This window comes from Micromesistius poutassou (genome assembly GCF_964030765.1).
Source record: "Micromesistius poutassou genome assembly, chromosome: 2".
NCBI classification, from domain to species: domain Eukaryota; kingdom Metazoa; phylum Chordata; class Actinopteri; order Gadiformes; family Gadidae; genus Micromesistius; species Micromesistius poutassou.
The window spans coordinates 12,503,993-12,524,733 of NC_140272.1; the positions used below are offsets into that span (position 1 = coordinate 12,503,993).

The 20,741-nt window shown below is 44.7% G+C and overlaps 3 protein-coding genes across 3 annotated transcripts in view; 1 reads left to right on the forward strand and 2 right to left on the reverse strand.

Moving 5' to 3' along the window:
- kiaa1328 (KIAA1328 ortholog) overlaps nt 1-13,358 on the reverse strand; it is a 14,667-nt gene extending 1,309 nt beyond the window's left edge. The window contains exons 1-11 of the mRNA XM_084463565.1: nt 13,302-13,358; nt 12,968-13,003; nt 12,653-12,876; nt 12,326-12,414; nt 12,014-12,129; nt 6,355-6,464; nt 4,522-4,877; nt 4,116-4,337; nt 3,833-3,928; nt 3,464-3,558; nt 2,872-2,983 (exon numbers count right to left, since the gene is read on the reverse strand). Coding sequence (XP_084319691.1) covers nt 2,872-2,983; nt 3,464-3,558; nt 3,833-3,928; nt 4,116-4,337; nt 4,522-4,877; nt 6,355-6,464; nt 12,014-12,129; nt 12,326-12,414; nt 12,653-12,876; nt 12,968-13,003; nt 13,302-13,356 — 1,511 coding nt within the window. The 5' untranslated portion in view covers nt 13,357-13,358. The remainder of the gene's footprint in view (nt 1-2,871; nt 2,984-3,463; nt 3,559-3,832; nt 3,929-4,115; nt 4,338-4,521; nt 4,878-6,354; nt 6,465-12,013; nt 12,130-12,325; nt 12,415-12,652; nt 12,877-12,967; nt 13,004-13,301) is intronic.
- A 265-nt stretch (nt 13,359-13,623) lies between these two features.
- Nucleotides 13,624-16,352, forward strand: tpgs2 (tubulin polyglutamylase complex subunit 2). The gene is made up of 7 exons (XM_084464070.1): nt 13,624-13,788; nt 13,940-14,019; nt 14,149-14,236; nt 14,369-14,509; nt 14,776-14,889; nt 14,975-15,138; nt 15,488-16,352. Exons 1-7 carry the CDS (start codon nt 13,731-13,733, stop codon nt 15,707-15,709), a joined length of 867 nt encoding a protein of 288 aa, XP_084320196.1. The 5' UTR covers nt 13,624-13,730; the 3' UTR covers nt 15,710-16,352.
- Nucleotides 16,353-16,537: 185 nt separating this feature from the next.
- On the reverse strand, nt 16,538-20,681 carry aqp7 (aquaporin 7). Its single transcript, XM_084464069.1, has 6 exons — nt 20,271-20,681; nt 19,198-19,324; nt 18,846-18,983; nt 18,625-18,743; nt 18,094-18,311; nt 16,538-17,734 (listed from the first exon to the last, which is right to left on the reverse strand). Exons 1-6 carry the CDS (start codon nt 20,406-20,408, stop codon nt 17,548-17,550), a joined length of 927 nt encoding a protein of 308 aa, XP_084320195.1. The 5' UTR covers nt 20,409-20,681; the 3' UTR covers nt 16,538-17,547.
- Nucleotides 20,682-20,741: the final 60 nt, after the last annotated feature.

A 20,741-nucleotide genomic window follows, 5' to 3' on the forward strand; every position in this document is an offset into this window, starting at 1 on the left:
GCATTGTGTAATCTATAAAAGCACTATGGGTTACAGTATGTGTCGCATATACAAATAGGCATTGCCAAGGACGCCATTTCTTTTCAAGTTCATGCGTCAATATGACAACATAGAGACCCAGGTTCAGCAGCAATGCAGTATTGTGCAGGCTTACAGAGATATTCAAGTGCAGCCTTTTGAATAGGAAAGAAATAAAATGGTTCTGTGCGAGACATCCCCGATCACAACTGTAGAGATGAGCCCTCCCCAACATTCAGACGACCAAGCTAACGCTACCGTTATCCAACTTGAAGATGCCAGGTAGAATAGGTCCATCACCAGGTGAATAATGCGATGAATGAATGTTTCCAGTGTGTCAAACTACAACGACCATATAATTTAAATGAAAGCCAGGGTAGGCAATTTTGAGAAACCAACCAGTGAGTGAGCTAGATTTGGAAACTTCCAGCCGAAAGAATCCCGACCCTTTCTTCAGGCCTCTCTTTGAAGCCACTCCCCCAAAACACTTGACTAGCACGCTAGCTTTAGCAATGGGTATGCCTTTCCTTGTGGAATACCCGAGACAGGACCAATAGTCAAAACTTCGGTGTCAACCACTCTATTTCATCCTAGACAACCCAGAAAGGGGGCTCAATGTTCAAAATACTGGAATTGTCCTTTAAGGCCAATCAGTGTGACTTTTACAGGTGTTTGGCATGTTTGAGTACAGAAGTGCTCAACAGAAAATGTAGAATCATAATATATCAAGCAAAAACAGAAATATATCAGTTTTAACCAGGATCAGAAAAAAACAGATTATGGCCACTTCAATTCCACAGTTAATACACTACAGTTAATTTACTGCAGTTAATCAACCGCTATGAATCAAAATATAGGTTTTTTTAGCTTCAAGTATTTTATTCACCACCTGCGAACACATGGACCAGAAAAACATACATCGGATGCTAATTACTGCATCACTATTCCATCATGGGCATGTTTAAAGCACACTCATGGATGAGTGGGAGGCCTTTGAGCAATTGACTCACAAACGGTAGTAAACATTCACAGAGTGGAGTCCACTGCGATGGTTTTAATCAAGTTTGGGGGTGCAAATGGGGTCGTAATATGGTCCGATACCCCCGGTATCCCTTGCTGGAATTAATAGCCATCTGCTTGGAGATTACAGTTCAACTTGGACGTCACACCGCTTTGCTTAAGAGTTACTCATTGGAAGTGAAGGAATGAACTGGGTGGGCTGCCATGAAGAGAGCCATGGTGCCGTGGCCGTGCGGGGTAAGGAGTACGGGTGGCGCGGGGGTACGGGGGGGGGATGGGGGTCGTAAGGGTAAGAGGGGCTTGTTTGTCAACATCAGGCCGTAAGAGAGAGGAATTGTCAGGGAACCGCACACACATTAACATGCCGCCTCAGGTGAAAATAAATCATGTTACAAACAATAACATGCATTGCAATGCTATTATTTTACAAATGCTTTCTGTAGTTAGGTTTTGTCACTGTTGTTGTTGTTGTCGTTGTTACATAGCTCACATGTTCACACAGTCACACAAAGTCCCACGCATGCATGCGCCACACCCACACCAAACAAGCATGCGCTACACACCCTCGCCCACACACACGCATGCATCGCACAGCCACACCACACACATGCATGCGCCACACAGGGAAGACCACACACTGTCACATTAATTACTTTTCTCAAACAAGCGGGAGAAGAGGAGCGGCGATGAATTCCTTTCTTGGAGAGCGCCCGTGACGCTTCCACACTCAATGATTCATCCCCGTCCTCCTTGGTCCCACTCCGCCTGCTGCCTCCATCTTCCCCTGCACCTCGCAGCTCTATCCATCACCAGCTCCTCCGACTCCTCTTCCCTCCTTTCCATCTCTCCACTTTATCCAACGCTCCCGCCATCACACACACACATACACACACACCCAAACCCCCCCCCCCCCGCCCCAACCATCCCACCCGCCCGGCTCTTCCCCTCCCCCGTTTTCTGTCTCATTACTGTGGCAGAGGGAGAAGGGGTGTGTGTGTGTGTGTGTGTGTGTGTGTGTGTGTGTGTGTGTGTGCATCCAGAAGTCTGTTCAATTACACCTGCAGCTCGGTCCCTGCTAGGCCGACTAATGGAACGCAGCGTGGCTCCTGACAGCCATGGCCACAGTATTAGCTGGCCCAGGAAAAGAGCTTCATTTAGCTCCAGCCTGCTGTAAAAGTTAGCTTGACCAGTAAAACGGCCTCATTTACCCTCCTGTGCGTAATACACACCTCTACTTTTCTCTTTTTTTCCCCCAGGTGAATCTGTAGGTTTTTCTGCTGCCAACTTTTCTTGGTCAGTACGAGACACTTTTTTTTGTACCCGATGAAACCAAGAGAATAGATTGTGCAGAACAGGAAGCGGTTTGACATCAATTACAGCAACGTCACACTTGATTCGCCAGTTAGCGCGTCACCTCGAAGTCTAAATCAACGTGGTTAAGTTGTCACATCAGGTGCATGGCTGAAACAGTCCGAGGAATCAATCGTGTGGGTTTTTGTAGTATCAAGACAAATCCAATCAATCAAAGGAACAGCATACCCTAATACAACTTATTTTAGATGAAGTGTTGTGTAGTGAGTGAGGTAGTGGGTTACGGATTGATCATGCTCCGCATTTCAACTCAAACACACAAAGTAGGATACATTGCCCTGTATAGGTTTTAACGCATGCTATTGCATGTGTTAACGTCACTGGCTGTTGAGTTACCAGGTTAACATCAAACAAACATTCTGACTACACCCCGACAAATCTGATTGTAGGCAGTGGAGACGGCGAAAGCCAAAACCCATTTTAGATCCTGTTTTATGTCATATCCTATGAAGAGATCATTACCTAGCCTCGGGGGACTTCAGGGGTGAGGCACATGCCGGTACAGGCTCAGGGATGCGGGAAAACGTGGTGACTGGCGACGTAGCCATGTCCTGTCTGGAGCACCGCAAGGCTTCTGTCGGGAGAGAGGTCCAAGATCAAAAGGCTGCTTGGCAGATGACAAAAGTTAGCACGGCTCAATGTTTTGTTGTTTGCAACTTAACAAATAAACAGCAGAAAACTACGCAGGCAAACGGGACACAGAGTGTGTAGAGATGTAGGACAGCAGATGATGACTGTAGGGCACAAACTGTTTCAATCATGATGGTAGAGGTACACTGGAATTAAGAGGAATGATTTAAATCAGAAGAGAAAGGAGGTGTGTGTGTGTGTGTGTGTGTGTGTGTGTGTGTGTGTGTGTGTGTGTGTGTGTGTGTGTCTTTGTGTGCATGCGTGTTTGTGTGTGTGACTCTCAAGAGTGACTCTCCAGAACTTTTCTTGCATACATCAGCGCTAAAATGAACACAAACTTGTCTAAACAAAACCGCCTGTGGTTAGGAGTTTTGAGACATGTGGTTTACCAACTAGCCAAGAAAAATAAGCTCTCTGAACTCACCGTGCATAGAGAGCTCCTTCTGAAGGGCGCTGGCTGAAGTCTGAGGCAGATCTTTACTCAAGAGGTGCTTTGCAGCATCTGCATCTTCACACCCACTGTAAAAACCACAGGAACATCACATCCAGTTAAACCAAAAGCAAGTGGCCCAGATTTAGGGTTTCTGTGTGTATTTGTGTGTGCGTGTGCATGCGCGCGTGTGTGTGTGTGTGTGTGTGTGTGTGTGTGTGTGTGTGTGTGTGTGTGTGTGTGTGTGTGTGTGTGTGTGTGTGTGTGTGTGTGTGTGTGTGTGTGTGTGTGTGTGTGTGTGTGTGTGTGTGTGTGTGTTCGTCAGTGTGTGCGTGTGTGTTCATGCGTGTGAGTCAACTTCACCCGAAAAACAAATGCCGGTTCGAAGGCCGCTCACTCTGTGACGCTCCACTTCCAGGGATGGAGCAGGCGGGCTCTGCTTGAGTGGCCTGTTGGAACCTGGAGCAGAGAGAGAGAGAGAGAGAGAGAGAGAGTGGGGGCGAGGTAGAATCTAGACTTTGGCAACCCAAAAAGAGAGGGGAGGAGGGGAGAACCAAGGTTCACTAGCGACCAATCTCTCATCAGGTCTAGGGTAACAGATGGCAGCCGGCGAGGTCACCATATGCCGGCCGTCTCGGCGCAGTACCTGCTGTAGTCGAGTCGTGACTGCCGTAGCTGCTGGCCCTGTCTGGCCAGGCGCTCCTCCTGCTCGGCCAGCCGCGTCTGCAGCCTCTCCCTCTCTGCCTCCAGCTGCAGCTTCTGCAGCAGCAGCTGGTGTCTCTTCTCCTCCCAGTCCTCGTGGCCCAAGAGAGGGTCCGTCAGGCCTGCCCGGGCCCCGTGGGGTGCCGCGGCCTCCGTGACGCTTGGCCTGCGCGGGGGGAATGTGTGTACGGTGTCGTCAGCTCACGAGCTAAACGGGTGCCGTCGGGGGGGGGGGTTGACTTGTGGATTAATGATACAGATTGGGAATATACAGGAACAGAGACAGAGGGGGAGGTGACTTCTGCGGTACGGATGATCAAGTGTACCGGAGACTGTGCCGCCCTGTATACCTGGTGCAGGCCTGCGGTCCACCGGGCTCTGGACGTTGGTCTTCTTCTCGTGCCCTCCGTGGCTTGATGCCGCTGGCGCCGTTGGCCGAACAATGCCCGCAACCGCGCCGGGCGCTGCGTTGCTCCGTGCGTTCGCGCGATGGCCCGCTCTCGCCAGAGGAGGAGTCCGGAGGGGTCGGGTCTGAGAGGGTCCCGCGACCGCAGGCCAGGGTCTCTCGTGTGCCTCCACTGTCCCTCCTACGGGTGCGGGGTTGTCCCTGGGGGCCGGGGTCCGGGCCTGGGTGCGAGTCATCTAGGGTTGACCCGTTCGCCCTGCTGCCAGAGGGTCTGCCGGGAGTTGCTTCACTGACGGACACCTGGATGGGGAAATAAATAAACAGATGACAAAAAGGGACTCTGAGGCCGTCAGAAGCCCGCCTTTTCTCATCTCACCCTGGATCAGCCAGGAACATGACGTGGCAGGGGCCAATACTGCCCGTTCCCTCCCCTTTACACATGTCCCCTGCCATTCCCTCCCGACTCCCGGGAGGGAACGCAGTACAGGGAAACATGTGCATTTCTAGTACATACTCCCTTGTCACCCACGTTCCCTGGAGTGTCCGTCCTGTTCCCCTCTCCCTGCAGTTCCCTCCCTATTATACACGTTCCCTTCCTGTTACACCTGCCCCTGTCTTCCCCCCCCCCATGACACACTTTACCTAGCATTCCCTCACTAATACCCACTTTACCTAGCATTCCCTGCCTATTACACAGGTTCCCTGAAGTTTCCTTCCTAACACACACGTCCCCTACCAATGCTGAAGCAAAAATGCAGATCCCTTTACCAGAGCATAGCTTTGGTTAATAAAACATGTGGTCTGTGCTCAAAGATTTAGAGAACTTGGATTTCTCATCGCCGAACTTCATTGGAGCGCGATGGCGGGGGTATTTTGAGACAGACACAGGGATAACATGTTCATCTCAGAAATCAAACTAGAGGAAGAGACTCTAACGAATGGTCTAAGGTTCAGGGAGAAGAAAACGACCCATCACTTACAGACACTGTGGGAGCACGTGACTGACCCGGTCCTCTAGCAGCCCTGCGAAGGAGGAATTTATAGTCGGCGTGAAGTGCGCCGCCGACAGTTCACGCACGGCCATGGCATTTATAGTCGTCGATTCGAGCCGTAAAGTCGCTGTGGACGCGGTTCGAGGAATCTGCTCACAGAACGTAAACAGTTCAGAGGTGCGTGGGCCGCCACAAATCGCCATGTGAACAATGGGCAAGGGCCATGATTACGTAATATATGCTTCACACGCGGCGCCTATAAATTAGGTGTGAGAGGACTTGGCTTGGTGGGAGAAGCGGCCTCAATGCAGAGCAGTGATTGTAGCCCTCTAAGGAGCCCCCTTGCTGTGTCGGTGTAAAAAGCACTCTCTACTGGGAAGAAAATGCAAGAAAGAAAGGAAGGTGTTCCGACCATTGACGGCGAGTGTTTTCCAACGTATCTGACTGTCAGTGGGAGAGCATTTTGTGATGGATGGTAAACAGGGCTGTTGTTTGAAAATCACTCATAGGGTGTACACACACACACACACACACACACACACACACAAAATAACATCCTCCCTCACTCTCACTCCCATTCTCCACATACATACATATGTATGTATGTGTATACAAGTATATTTTGTACATATATATATATATATATATATATATACACATACATATGTATGTATGTGTATACAAGTATATTTTGTACATATATATATATATATATATATATATATATATATATATATATATATATACGTGCATTGACAGCAACGTTGGCAGCGTGGCACCCATACCTTGCTGTGAAGCTGTGCTATGGACTGGTTGAGCTTCTCCTGCTGCTGGGACAGATACTGCTGGTAGAGACCGAGCAGCTCCTGGCACTCCTTGTACTGCTGCTGCAGGCCTACGGGCATCAGAGGTTAAGGGGCCAACAGGATTACTTGAACAGGACTTGAAAAACATCAACCTGGCCAAGAATGTGAAACCCTAGTCTGCTGGTCCAAAGCACGTGCACATTAAGCAAAGCATGGCTCTGATTATTTGCGATATGCCATATGATACGTCATCTACTTGATAACAACACTAGTTCAAGCAGCCAAAAGACGCTATGCATCACAACATTGGGATTCCAATATAAAACGCAGATGTATTGCTATTGGGAAATATGTAAGGAATAAATCAATGAAGGGGTGTTATACCACCAACGATAAGAGGTGAGTTACTTTGTAGCATAACATTATTGTTTTTTATCGACTTACAATCTGCTGAAGTACTTTTTTTTGGCGTAGTGTTTTTGCATTGTCAATGATACATCCGGTCGCTGTTCTATTGGATCCTTGTTTTTAATATTTGATTTTTCCCACATTGAAGATGTGGGACCTGTTAGAAGCTAGAGGTGGCCCATTATTGAAAAACAATGCACATCCTTGGAACGTTACTGAACAATCAGAAGTATTCAACAATGAGGTGTTATAATAGAACATAAGACACAGTACAGGAACACAATATCCTGTTGTTTCGAAAAACTCAAACAAGTGAGTATTTCATTTATATTATTTGTTGAACGCCTCTTACACTCTCAACTGAATGTGAACCAGCCTTTAGAATCCTATTTTCTACAACAAAAAAAAAACAACACATATCATAGGAAAAGTAGACCAGAGAGAAAGAGAGAGTCGAGGCAAACTTCAAAAGCAGAAAAGTGCAAAAAAAGTGGCCAACAAAATCAAAGTTGTTGTCATGGCACCGAGCTGTCGCCATCTGGGTCGGGCCAAGCTGCGTGGAGCTGGGCTGGCCGGTGTCGTGTGAGGCAGCCTGCCAGACAGAGAGCTGGCAGAGAGCACCAAACTAATCTGGAACCCAACCACCGCTGCGACACGGGAGCCCACTAATGACGCCCGCCACACAGCCACGCATACAAAAAGATCATAAACACGGAAGTCAAAAGATATATATATATAAGATGTACACAGGAAACACATTCAATCCAACGACACTAACTTCACACCTGCGGGCGGGCACGCAGTACACACACACACACACACACACACACACACACACACACACACACACACACACACACACACACACACACACACACACACACACACACACACACACACACACACACACACACACACACACACACTTCCTGCTGTGATGAAATAACCTACACACAACTCACTCAATAAAAGTAGGCTGTGTGCACACACGGCCACAGCCTTGGGTGACCGTAAAAGTGTGTGACTCCTTCAGGGCAAATCCTTTTATGATGGTGGGCCATGAGATGAGGGGGTTCTCTTTTTTTGCCCAACACAGCTTAGATAAAAAAAGAGGGAAGAAAAGCTACATTTAAGCAGCAACTCATAGCTGGGACTCATGGCTGCATGGAAGTCCATAAGAAAACCCTCCCAAGTCTACACCGGCAGCCTTTCAATCAGCCCGTGGAAATGAAGCAGAGGGGTCAAACGTGTGTGGTTGAGTGTGGGTGGCTTCAAATTGAAAGAACCGCAATAGACAAATGCTGTGGAGCAGCTTCCATAAACATGAAGTGAAACACTTTTGATTGAGGCCGTAGAGTGGTCCTCTGTGGCGGAGGAGGAAGGGCATCACAAGGACATCCCATCATGTAAACATGTACCACGTGTTTGGTTTACGCAGCGCACGGTCCAGCGGGGAATCAACTGAATACGCTTTTATAGGACTACTGCTGCTGCTGCTCGTCTCCCCAGAGAAGATTTATTACACTGTCTGCTGATGTTAAGCAAAGCAAGTCAATGCATTACATCCACATGGTAAAAACACCAACAAGAACTCCATTAAGAAAATCGGCGTCATGCACGCAGTATCGTTTTGTAGCTGGAACTGCAATGTAGACATGTATCTGTTAATAAATCTCTTACAGTATCCAATCTGCCTCCAATAAAGAGGTGCACGGCTTCTAGGCAGTCTCGTGCTGTACTGCAGCAACCCCGGGCTGTGGGCCATTGCAACAGAGGCCCCCAAGGCAGAGACAGGCAGACAAAGTCTCCTGCCCAGGGTAATCTGCACCGAAGAGGAGCAAGACCCAATAAAACCCCACCTTTCTGTTGCACTAAACATGATTCTTCCTCAGCCTTGAGAGGCCAGCCAATCGGGGGCCAAGAACCCGAACAAACTAGTCGGTTTTTTCAGAGTGGCAAATAAAAAGAAAAGAAAACGGCAACGACTAACTGCCTCCTTTCGCTGCGGCGAAAATACACAGAGCCGAGGGCTGGAGTCGGAGAGGCCTCAGACGGGCCCTGTCAGAATGATTCACTCTCCTGTCAGGCCAGCGCACAAATGAAATAATGAAATCCACCTCAAGGTGGAACACATTTGCACAGAAGGGGGGAATATTTTAAAGCTTTAGCACAGTGTGTCAAGTCAACCACACTGAGCCAGAGAAGGGGAAGAGATAGAGCAAGAGAGCAAGAGAGAGAATGTCTACGAACGTGTGTGTGTGTGTGTGTGTGTGTGTGTGTGGGTGGGTGTCTATAGGCAAGACAGCAATGATGGGTAAGCGATTGAAGTTTAGGCAGCAGCTTTAACGCCTGACAAATTGAAAATAAGACTGGGAAGCACAGTAAACAGAAAAAAAAGGAGGAAACAGAAAGTATTCTTCTGTATAAAGTACATAAAGTAAGTAGAGTATTTGCTCCGTCCCATTGGTTCGGTGCACCAGTATATTGCTCTTCAGTAAGCTGTTAAAATGCCTAACAAAGTAAGACATGTTTTGTTGGTTTATATATTTACTTTATATATAGGCACTTAACTGTTTGGTTAAACCATCTAGACTGTTGTGATGAATATAATTTATAATAATTGCCTCTTACTGTTATCAAAGAAATTCAATTAAAAAACATTAGAAAAAGATATACAAAGGAGATGCATAAAAATAACACAGCAACAACAGTGTGGGAATTCCTCTCTGAAATACTCCATCAATGGGTCGTCCTGTTTAATATTTCCAGGGATAAAACATATACCTAGATGCCAATGTACCCCTGACTTTGGTTCTATCCAGGGTCCAAGTGCCTTGCAGCGCAACAAAAAAGACATCCTTTGCTCTTGAAAGTCATTTCATCCTGATTGCCAGACAGTTTCAAATGTCAAATAAACTCACAAAATATCAAGGGAACATTTCCCTCTCATCCTAGGCGGCTAGAGGCTAAAATACAGCCCAACATAGTGGCTGCGCTCGATAACCCTGAATCTTTGTTAGATAAGATAAGCCCTTACCTAATGGAATTAGTCATGACAAGATTCTCCTTTGCTATGTTTGCCTTTGGTGTCTCCTTAACCTTTTGCACAAGTGCCAGAATCGCCCAGCTGAGAAGCGTGTTTCTGACTCTTGTGTGCACTTTAAAGACTATGTTGTCCCCCTGAGGTATTTTGATCCGAACGTTTTTTCCCCTCAAATGCTTTTTTAATGGAGTTTAGAAGTTTGGTGTAAATGCCAAGTCTCTGAGCCAAAGTGCCTTTAATTGAGTTGTGCTTTCCCTCATTTTCCCTGCCGCTGTTGCCAATCGTGCAATTACCAGGTGGGTCAATTACTCTTCATATTGCTCTTCATATTTTGCAATGTTTTCCACTCAAATTGACTGCTGGCCACATTCTGGTTTGACCTGAGCGAGTGTGTGAAAGATTATCAGATGTTTAGGAAATCCTAACAAACAGCTTTGCAACAAGCAGTCATTATTGGAAGTATGGCAAGATGTAGACATATTTAAATAATTAGTTGTAACTGGTTTTGTGATGAAATTGTCTGAAAAGGACTATAAATCTCTACATAATGGACTAGTTGTATTACCTCCATTATCTTGTTAACCGTAACATAGATAGAAAGATACATAGATAAATGAACCATAGGTTATACTCTGTCAATGGCAATTGAAAGAAAACCACTAGACAGTAAGTTTACATTAAATATGAAAAATAATGCCAATCTTCTGAACAGTGGGTAGTTTAACTCTGCTCTTAGTCAACACTGCCCCCTGTAGGAAAGCCTAAGGGTGGCACACTAAAAGGGCCATGATGTTGACTTTACTTGAAAGGTCCAGTATGTAAAAGTTAGGTGGCCACTAGCGGTGAGGTTGCAGATTGCAACCCACTGGATACCCACACTCACACCTTCCTTTCCAATGACTACGGTGGCCTCTACTGGCCTGTATTGTGTAAGATGCCAGAAGGTACTACCTAAATGATGCCAGAAACTGTGAAACCCACCTGTTGTTTGAAGAACACAGAACGTTGAAGTTAAGAGCAAACTCTGCCCTCAACAGAATGCAGGCACTTGTAGAGTAAGGGGATTCTCAAAAAACCAAGGAGAAGAGAGGATTAATAAGGTATGCCTAATGAGTGAGCATGTGTTTTGAATTATTTCAACTAAGGTAATGTGCAAAATGCATCAAGAACTGGATGAAAGATTGATTTAAAACAAATAATAAAAAGAGCCATACATCACTGGTACCACCATTTTATAATTGGCTTGTCATAAGAAAGGGAAGGTTCGACGGCCCATGAATTGCTGCATAATAGAGCTGGCAGGTTACCTCATCAAATATGACGACAGACCTCCTACAATATAGGTTCAAAGAGATTCTTCTATTGGGAAAATTAAGAAAAGGTTTCATGCTATCATAATAATCAAAACATCATCACCTTAAAACCAATAGACCAAGTCAGCAAAATAGCCTGCAATACATTTTTCACAAAAGGTATTTGCATTTTTTTAATATATATTTAAATATATATAAAGAGGGCAAGATTGTTGGGAAAGTTGTGGGTTTGATGCAGTCTACCTGTAGGCACGCCTTATTTGCCAATTTATGATTCTAAAACAAAAATCACGCTAAGTGCCATAATCTTGCCCCCACATACCTAACAGACCTCATTCAAATTGCCACTCCCTCCCGTGCACTCTGCGCCTCCTCTGTTCACCTCACTGTCCCCTCTGCCCGTCTCACCACTATAGGGAGCAGAGCCTTCAGCCGCTCTACTCCCCTGCTCTGGAATGCACTACCCCCTGACATCCGCAATACTGACTCCATAGCCCAGTTTAAATCAAAGCTCAAAACTCACCTTTTCAAATCTGCGTACCCCTCCTGATCTTCCCTTCCCACATCACCATCACCCATTGTCCACTTTATTTTAACTGTTTTTATTTCTATTGTTTCTTGTGTATCTGTTTCTGATTGTATATCTGTTTTTCTAATGTACGGTGTCCTTGAGAGCTATGAAAGGCGCCTTTAAATAAAATGTATTATTATTATTATTATTAATATTTTGGATTTTTCTTTCCAATAAGTGGCAACGGTCCAAATGAATAGGTGCTGCAAACCCTGGTTTGTATGTTTTTAAAATAACATCCAACCAATACCATAGCAACAGCAGAGAACACACACTTGAGTTTGTCCATATGGATGATGATACCTTCCCTCTCCTGAACGATGAGCACATTCTGGTTCTCCAGCTGTTGGATCTTGCGCTCAAATGTCTCCTGTTCGTCCCGCAGCCTCTGTACTGACTCATCCTTCTCCTCACTAACTCTGGAAATTTAAATGAGAAACTGAAGTGTTAAGGCAGAATTTCATTATGCCTTTTTATGCAAGAAATTGTAAACTTGTCATTCTCTGCTCTGGGGACAATATGTTAATTTTGAGAGGTGTTGTGTATAACACCAATCTGTTAAGTGTATTTTAGTTCAGGCGACACTGGGCATAAATTGTCATTAAAATGCCTTGCCTGGCTAGTTCTTCAATGAGGTTAGCGATACGCCGCTTATCCTCTGGGCAGAGGTCCTTCAAACTGCTCCGGGTTCTGGTGGTGTTGGTCTGGATTGGAATAAAGGACATTGTAAGCATGGACGAACACTTTTAAATATAAAACCAACAAAATAATAATGACACTTTAGAAACATTCACACTTTATATCAAATAGATACATTCTCTCCCCACCACATTTGTCAGAAAGGCTTTGGCATAACACTATTTAATTATTATAAAAAAAAATTAATAGGAAAAAGACAATTCTAAATTAGAAAAATCTGAACAAATAGACTTATTTGTTTACCTGGGATAAGGGGGTGACTTGATTGGCATATGCAGGAGTAGTCATGGAGACTGCGGTGTGGGGGTGGATCAGGTCCTGTGCTTTGAAGGTCAGTGAAGGAGCGCTTTGCAAGTGTCCCGGACGCCTCTCAACTTTGGTGCTTTTTTTACAGTCACGCTTGTCACTCATTTTTGTAACTTTCTCACTCGATCTGGCGATGCCAAAAGTTGTATATCTGCTGACTCCTTATGAGGTTTGAGGGAAAAGAAAATCAAAGATATGATAAAGTAGTTTAGAATGGGGAACTTTCTTTAAAAGTATGACATTAACACTTACCTGGTACCAGTACAACGGACTGCTCTTCTTCTGATGCTGCGATCGCAAGTTGAGGGGACAACCACACAACAAGACATGTCGTTAAGCCTTTCAGTATCACAACATCATGTATCCTTGGCCAACATAGTGAGAGGGAAAAGGCTCACAATATGCCACTAAAATAAATGCAACAGTTAGACCTAGTGTGTTGTTATATTAACGCTGGTGTTATATTAACGCTGACCTAGTGTGGTGTTATATTGGTGTTATAAGAAAACGAACACACTTTCCCGCTTGTCAAAATCTGTCTTCAAATGTCAAAAGCAATATGTAAGGCAAAATACACAAAGGATACTGTCATTAATCCAAAATATTCCTGACTCTTCAGTTCTCGTTAGGGCTGCCGCCATGTTGAAACTACCGCCACTCCCCGGGAACCAAGCGTTGCGAAGGGAAACAAGTCCCGCCCTTTGCTGTGGACACAAAATACGATTGGTTGTTCTCTGTTCTCTCTTTCTATTGGTTGAATTTACTGCCTATGTTCGTTTTGAACTACATTTCCCAGATTTATTTTGTACTGGTCCTGAGGCTGTGTGTACTCCAGCTCCATTGGTGGCGGTAATGTCAGTATGCCTAAGAGAAGAAGAACCGCGAATGATGCTGAAAGTACATCGATTTGCTCTGGATTTGCCGTCGTAGGCCTATAGTTGTTGTCATTTGCTCAATGATAAATAATATGCTCCAAGGTTTTCTCTTATCTTGAGAGCTCCATAAGATAATAAATATGGAAGAGAAAAAAGGGGTTGCTGAAAGACTTACACTTGGCATTACCCGAATACTTGGTGTGTACTGTTGTTTTATCTGAAATTGAAATAATTGATTGCGCACTCTAAACCGCAATGCCATTTGTAAACATTGGCCCTTAATGAATGTGGTACGACTGCTGCTATTCAGACTTCATATTGTATAACAATGCACTTGAATATGTTCCAGAGAGCATGCCTGGCGTTGCAGACACTCGGTTTGTAGAGAGGGAGCCTGCAGAGAAGAGATCTTTGCTGTCATGGGAACAGGTGACAAACAAACCACATACACACAAAGAATAGGGTAATATCGTCCTTAAATGTCGGTTGGTCTTAATGTGCTATTCGTTGTATGCATGTACATTAAAATGGTAAAGACTCACTTATAATTCTCTGCAGAAAAACACATGCATTCTTCCAGAGGATCTGAGAGATTTCTATTTGACAACCGACGGGTTTACACTCACGTGGAGTGTCACACTTGATAGTAGGTGGTTTCAGTCCAATGTAAAGGCTATTCTACAAACATAAGCGTGTGTATTACTTGAATAATGTCCATGATGTATGTATTTGAATATTTGCAATCTAAACATTGCAAATATGTATTTCCCTTTTACAGATGAGTGTGTGCCAGTCGGTTGCATGATGATTAACAGTGTGGTGAGGCTACGACAGCTGCATCCCCCGTCAACACTTTTCTCCTTGCCCAATGCACCCTCACTGGCTGACCTAGACTGGGATGCGGGCAGCACAGAAAGTGGTAAAGCTAACCTCTGTATTCCTCACTGTAAAATTTTCCTTTCCTTGAGAATTTCTCCTAGTTGGTTGCTGGTTGTATGTTGTTGTATATCTGAGTTGAAATTAATGTATATATTTAAGTCGGAATTATTTACATTTAATTATTTACATACAATTATAGAAAACTATAAATGGTGGTCACACATTATGTTCCATATCTGTGGAACCATGTAGACTAATAATGTGTTCATTCATTATTGTACCAACACAACAATGTGATTTTGACAGAATCAGAAGACTGTCCTGCTGTACCTCATTTTGATCCTCGGAGTCGGATCTTTGAGCTGGATTCCTGTGGCGGAAATGGAAAAGTATGCCTGGTCTACAGAAACTGCAGCCAAGGTTTTAGTTTCTTCATGCTTAAAAAAAAACCTTGTACATAAAAACAGTTATACAAAAATGATACAATCTGTATTTTCGTCCCCAGGGATTGTAGCCCAGCAAAGTCACATTTGGTTCCTTGACCGCTCCCTGTACTGGCACTACCTGACCCCCACCTTCACCTCCTACTACCGCCTGATGCTTACGCACCTGGGCCTGCCTGAGTGGCAGTACTCCTTCACCCCCTATGGACCCAGTCCCCAGGCCAAGGTAAGGGATGCCCCAGACAATGATCTATTCTGAATGTATATTATTTTTATTCTTGTACTTAAATGTATTTTTAAGGCTTTGGACAGTGGGAAAATCTATATTATGCTTTATTATTGGCTGATTCGTTTTTCAGCCCATAAGCTAAGCATTCAGAAAGCCAATAAGGGAAATGATCATGGCAATAATGTTTATCTTTGTGTGTAACCGTATGCTACATGACTGAATAAATGTTAATTCAATGTGTTGTTAGTGTTTGCGTCATACATTTAGTTTGGGTCTGAGAAAGGGTACATTTTTTCCTCATCGCCCCTATTGGAAAACTGTATATTTTCTTCTTCTCCCTCTACAGCAGTGGGAGTCTCTGTACCCACCGCTAACATTCCAACGCGAGCTGGGCCCAGTGGACCCAGCAGGGGACACCCATTTTAACAACAAGCTGGACCCCACCAAGGCTTTCAAAGGCAGATCCAAAATGGCCACACCCAAGAAGAAGCAGTCGACCCAGAGCGGTCCTGGGGGCTCGGCCAAGGGTCATGTCAGTGTGGGGAAACATGCTGTGGTCCGGCGTTGAGAAACCCTGTTTGTATGCATCTTTTTTTGCTCAACCCTCACCCTAGGAAAAAATGGATCCAAAAGCTTTGGTTTAAACTTGTTTGTTGTTTCAATGAACAGTTCACTACAATACTTAATGACGTACAAGCTATAATTATTCAGCAAGGATATTCTATAAGCGCTTTTCAAGTATTATAAGGTTTCAGAGGCAGCATGAGAACTATGTTTTATCCAGAATTACTATACAAATGTTTGAATACAGTAGATATTTATTTTGCTACATTTTGAATTGTTTTGGCTCTGGAGGCTGTTTTACTGACTTTGATGATCATGACACAAGAATATTAACACAAAATATTGGTTTGTGTTAATATTCTTGCACGCTTAACCTCCATTGGTCTCTCTGTGCGAGGCTAGCGATATAGGGAAGAACCCCTTATTGATCGATATTGAGGTATTCACAGTGTATTATTGTCTTGTGTTATGGTAGGAAATATTATATTAGATTGGTAACGCTTATAGCTCAGCCATGCACCACTTCGCCTGTAGCGGGACCGAATTCCAATTCAAGGGCATATGAGAGAAAGCGAGAAGAACAAAGTTCCCCCACTTTCGGAGCAATAGTTGCGCGATGACTTTCCCCCGCTAGTCGCTTGAAAAGCGAGCTGGGACCGTCGGCGGGACATGGGCTTTGATCACGTTTCGTGACTGCTAGCAGTCTTAATTGGCTTTTCTTTTAATCAGTTATTTGTTGCAGTTCGTACTCAGGAAGGATTCACTTCACCTCTGAAACAAACATTCTTAAAAAAGCAAATAAAGGGTTGACATTTGACAATGGAGTTTTATTTATCAAAGGATGGGTTGAGGACAAATAAAGTTAACATCTATCCAGACCAGGGCAATGCCCAGCAAGGGTTTAGTATTTTTGGTCCTGTAAACACGCAGGATCAGAGATCAACATAATAAACACTCAAGCTTGAAGGAGTTTATGAGCACACAAGATTACCTGGCATTTCCTCTTCAAAGAAAAATAAACTAATTCAAATCGCATTTGGAATGGCCGTTGGCTGTTGGCCCAAGCAGGGCCTGGTGACCCAGGCCCTGCTTGGGTCACCAGCGGTGCAACACCTCTCGCTTTGGTTGAGGAAAGTCTCTTCATGGAGGGTGAGGCTTTATGCCGCCCAATGATTACATGCAAGACATGTGCCTTTTGCTGATGTTTAATTCAGTATTCAACTTCTCAAACACAGCTCCAACAATGTAAAACAATGTATAACTCCAGTGTAGAAGTCCAGACAAACATCAAACAAAATAAATCATTATTTCATACACTTATTCATCCCACAGGACAGTTTGTCCAATCACTAACTTGGAGTGCAGGTACTTCTTAGCTGCTTCTTGAAACAAGTCCCGCCACCAGAACCCAATATCTTAGCATCCGAGGAATGATGCTGTTTTATTGACACTTTCTTTTGGTTTTAAATCACATTGGCGCTTGATTGGCTCAGACACAGTGTTCACACTTTGGCTTCAAGCTGTCCTATACTGTAATAAATAATGTAAATGCCTAAATATTTTTGCTCAACCTTGACAGGTTACCTGCTTTAATGTACTGTATAAATGTGTATGCCTTCATTTATTTATAATAAAACATAATTTCCTGTGTCACTTACTTGAAGTCACTGTCTGCGACATAATTCACTCCTTGCACACTTATCCTGCTCAATCTACAATCTACTAGTCAATAAAATGTCTAAAATGTATGCCTAAAATATATATTCAGGGGTCCTCTCTCCTTCACTCAGGTGAAAGAGAGGTGCAGGTGAGCCGTCACACATTTTCCAAGAAGTGTCTTTCTCACACACACACATCAGTGTGGCTGTGTTTCTCCAGAGGAGCCATCTCCTCCTGCTCTCGATGGCCGTTCTGATCACACACAATGGCCGGGTGATGAAGCTCTATGAGAGCCTTGTACAGTCCTGCACCCATCACCCCTCCTAACAAGGGTGCCACCACAGGCACCCACCACCACCCGTTTCCGGCTCTGCAAGGAGAACACAATTAAATCAAAATGTATGAATTTAAGCAATTGTTGACAGAATTGAAAGGGGCTGTGTTTGATGTGATCGGTTTGCCTATTTTGTAATTTGTAAATTGTATAACTTAACAATGAGTTATGATGGATCAGTAAATTAATGGTTAATGGATAATAGCTCAACCAAACAATGGCTAAACCTCAAAGTAAAAAAAATGAAGGCATGGTTTTAAACAGCCAAAGCTGATATATATGGAACAAACGTAGTGTTACACTGTGCTGCAAACACTGTAACAAGTTTGTTAGACCAGACGCCAACATCCTAAAACCAGACAGTTAATTAAAACCTGCTCTCTCATCTCCATCACCTGAAGACCTCGCTGCCCCAGCCGGCTACAGCAGTGAAGAGTCTGGGTGCCAGGTCCCTAGTGGGGTTGATGGCGTAGCCGCTGTTGCTGCCCAGGGAAACGCCGATCAGCAACACCAGGAGGCCCACCATCACACTCTCGCTGCCCCTCGCCGCCGGCTTATTCCTCTGGTCAGAGAGCGCCATCAGGCACAGCAGGAGCATGGCTGTGCCGAACACCTGGAACAGCAATAGGTCAACTTACAGTCCCACCATTGAGTCAGAGGAGATCCAAGGTGACCTATACCATGATGCAGGTACGGGTCGTCACAGATCATTAGGTCGCAGGTTGCGGGTATGCATCTTGCTCAAGGGTGAAGTTGAACACCCTAGCCACACAACACTATCCTGCCCCCACTATACCTAGTATCCTGCCCCAACCTCCACGCACACTTAAAGAATGACTGTAGAATGACTGTAGGCAAATCACAAATCAGGTTAATGATAGAGTGTGCATGCCACGTCAGAACAGTATGGGAGTTCAGAAGTCAACCTGGTCGATGAATCCAGAGTGCAGAGAGAGGTAGGGCGCAGGGTAGGTGGCGAAGATCCCAGCGGTGGCTTTAGCCCCCGTCACGGTCAGGTTCCCTCCCCCAAAGTCAAAGATGGCATCTGGAATATAGAAGGGAGCCATTCAATAGTACAAGAGTAAATAGAACAACAGTACAAGAGTGAATGAAATGCAAGGTCCCCTTCACGCACAGCGGTCCTTACCATTGAACACGGTATAGATTGTCGCGGCAGCCAGAAACGACCCGAGTAGTTGGGCGAAAACATAGACAGGGAGCATCTTCCACGCAAGGCGTCCAAACATACACATGGCCAACGAGACTGCTGCGTTCATATGAGCCCCTGAGGAAGAGAAGCAAGACATGCTGTATCTGTCTGTATATCGCGTCTGTAAATAAATACAGAATCATTGGGATGCTGTTACTGGTTCTATTGGAGTGGAAGAGTTAATTTCTTCAGTTTTTGCATGTGAATAGTGAAAGTTCATGGTAATGATAATGGTGGTGTCTATTATTGCTCTTTACTCTACCTATGCTAATGACCTTCAAAATGTTACCTGAGACTGTGCCTCCAACATGCACTCCCATGGTCACTCCCAGGGCAAAGCCAATGTTGATGCTGAGGTATTGTCCGAATGCTCCGTGGCCCGTTACCACCTGCGCCACTGAGCCCAGGCCAAACACCTGAACAAAGGTTATGATCATAATTAAAAATAGCCCGAGCTCCCTTGTCTTTTTAGATACATATCATTAGGGGGACCTCATCCTTAAGGAGATGACAACAGGTAGACTGTGGACTTTGGGTTTGAACACTGAAGCCTTTGGCTGGAGGTCAAAAACTTTATCTACTAGATAAAATACAACAATACATAACTTATTGCAACATGCCTTGTTATTGTCACTGTCTAACTAAAGTTGTATTTATTACAAACTGTTTTCAGAATTCAGAATTGTTTCAAATGCAGTTTAGTAAGTAAACCCTTACCTAGTTTTATAAACGATAATGTAGTATTAGTAATCTAATGGCCACGTGTGTTTACAGGAACCCCTGTTTGACCTGTGTGTTTGCCTAAAGACACACTCAATTCAAACCACATGTGAATCAGTGTGTGTGCGTGTGTGGATGCATGCAAGTGTGTGTGTGGCAGTATAAAGATTGATGCAACAGATGGACATCATGTGACTCTGCAGCCCTTCTCTCTATGTGGCCGAGTGCCAAACGCCAAACATTCTCTACCCTGACAAACGCCCCCTTCCTTGTTTAGAACCACCATTGACCAATCCCCGCCCTTCAGCCTAAGCATGTGACTTGTGTGACACACATGTGACCGTTGTGTGTGTGGGTGTGTGTACTCAAGATCATGATGTTTTTGTGACCTAGGTTATCATAGAGTCAGGTCACAGAGGTGAATGACACTGATGTTACACTTGGCCTCCCTGGCTAACCAAACTCCATAACTTCTCCTAGTCACCATAAACTTGTTAACTTATACTCCACACTCTTAACCTCTGTGTTGCATTGCATTTCTCATTGTTCAACGTTTGAACTGACATGTTTGTTTTCCTAATAAAAAAAGATGTACATTGCTTTTTGATAGCAACATGCTAAAGGCACCAAGTTACATCTTACCATCATAACATAGGTGCAGAGGGCCTCCGCCAGTCCCACCCGAATAAACCTGCTGCGCAGACAAGCCATAGGTCCAGATCTGTGACCCCTTTCCTGCTGATCCTCTCTCGGTTCTACTGATTCCACTGAATCCTTCATTTTGTCTTTCTCCAGAATACTTCCTATTGCATCATGTGATTTCAACACACAGAAAAGACCCAGGTTCTAAATCTTGACTAGGGTGTCCCAGTCGTCCTGTCCAAACGTCCTGCCCAGCAATAGAAGCTTCAAACTAATTCATGAGCTATATCTGCACTCAAACTACAGTCTTCTCCTCAGCTTTATTCTTCTGTTCCTGTAGTAGCTGCCCCCACAATAACTGTGTCCACATTATATAGTCCCTGCTAAGCCCCCTCCTCCATGAGCCACAGACTCCATTACACGAGGTCAGTTTCACATCCTCTGTGACTCTGTGGGTGGGGGCATTCTGTT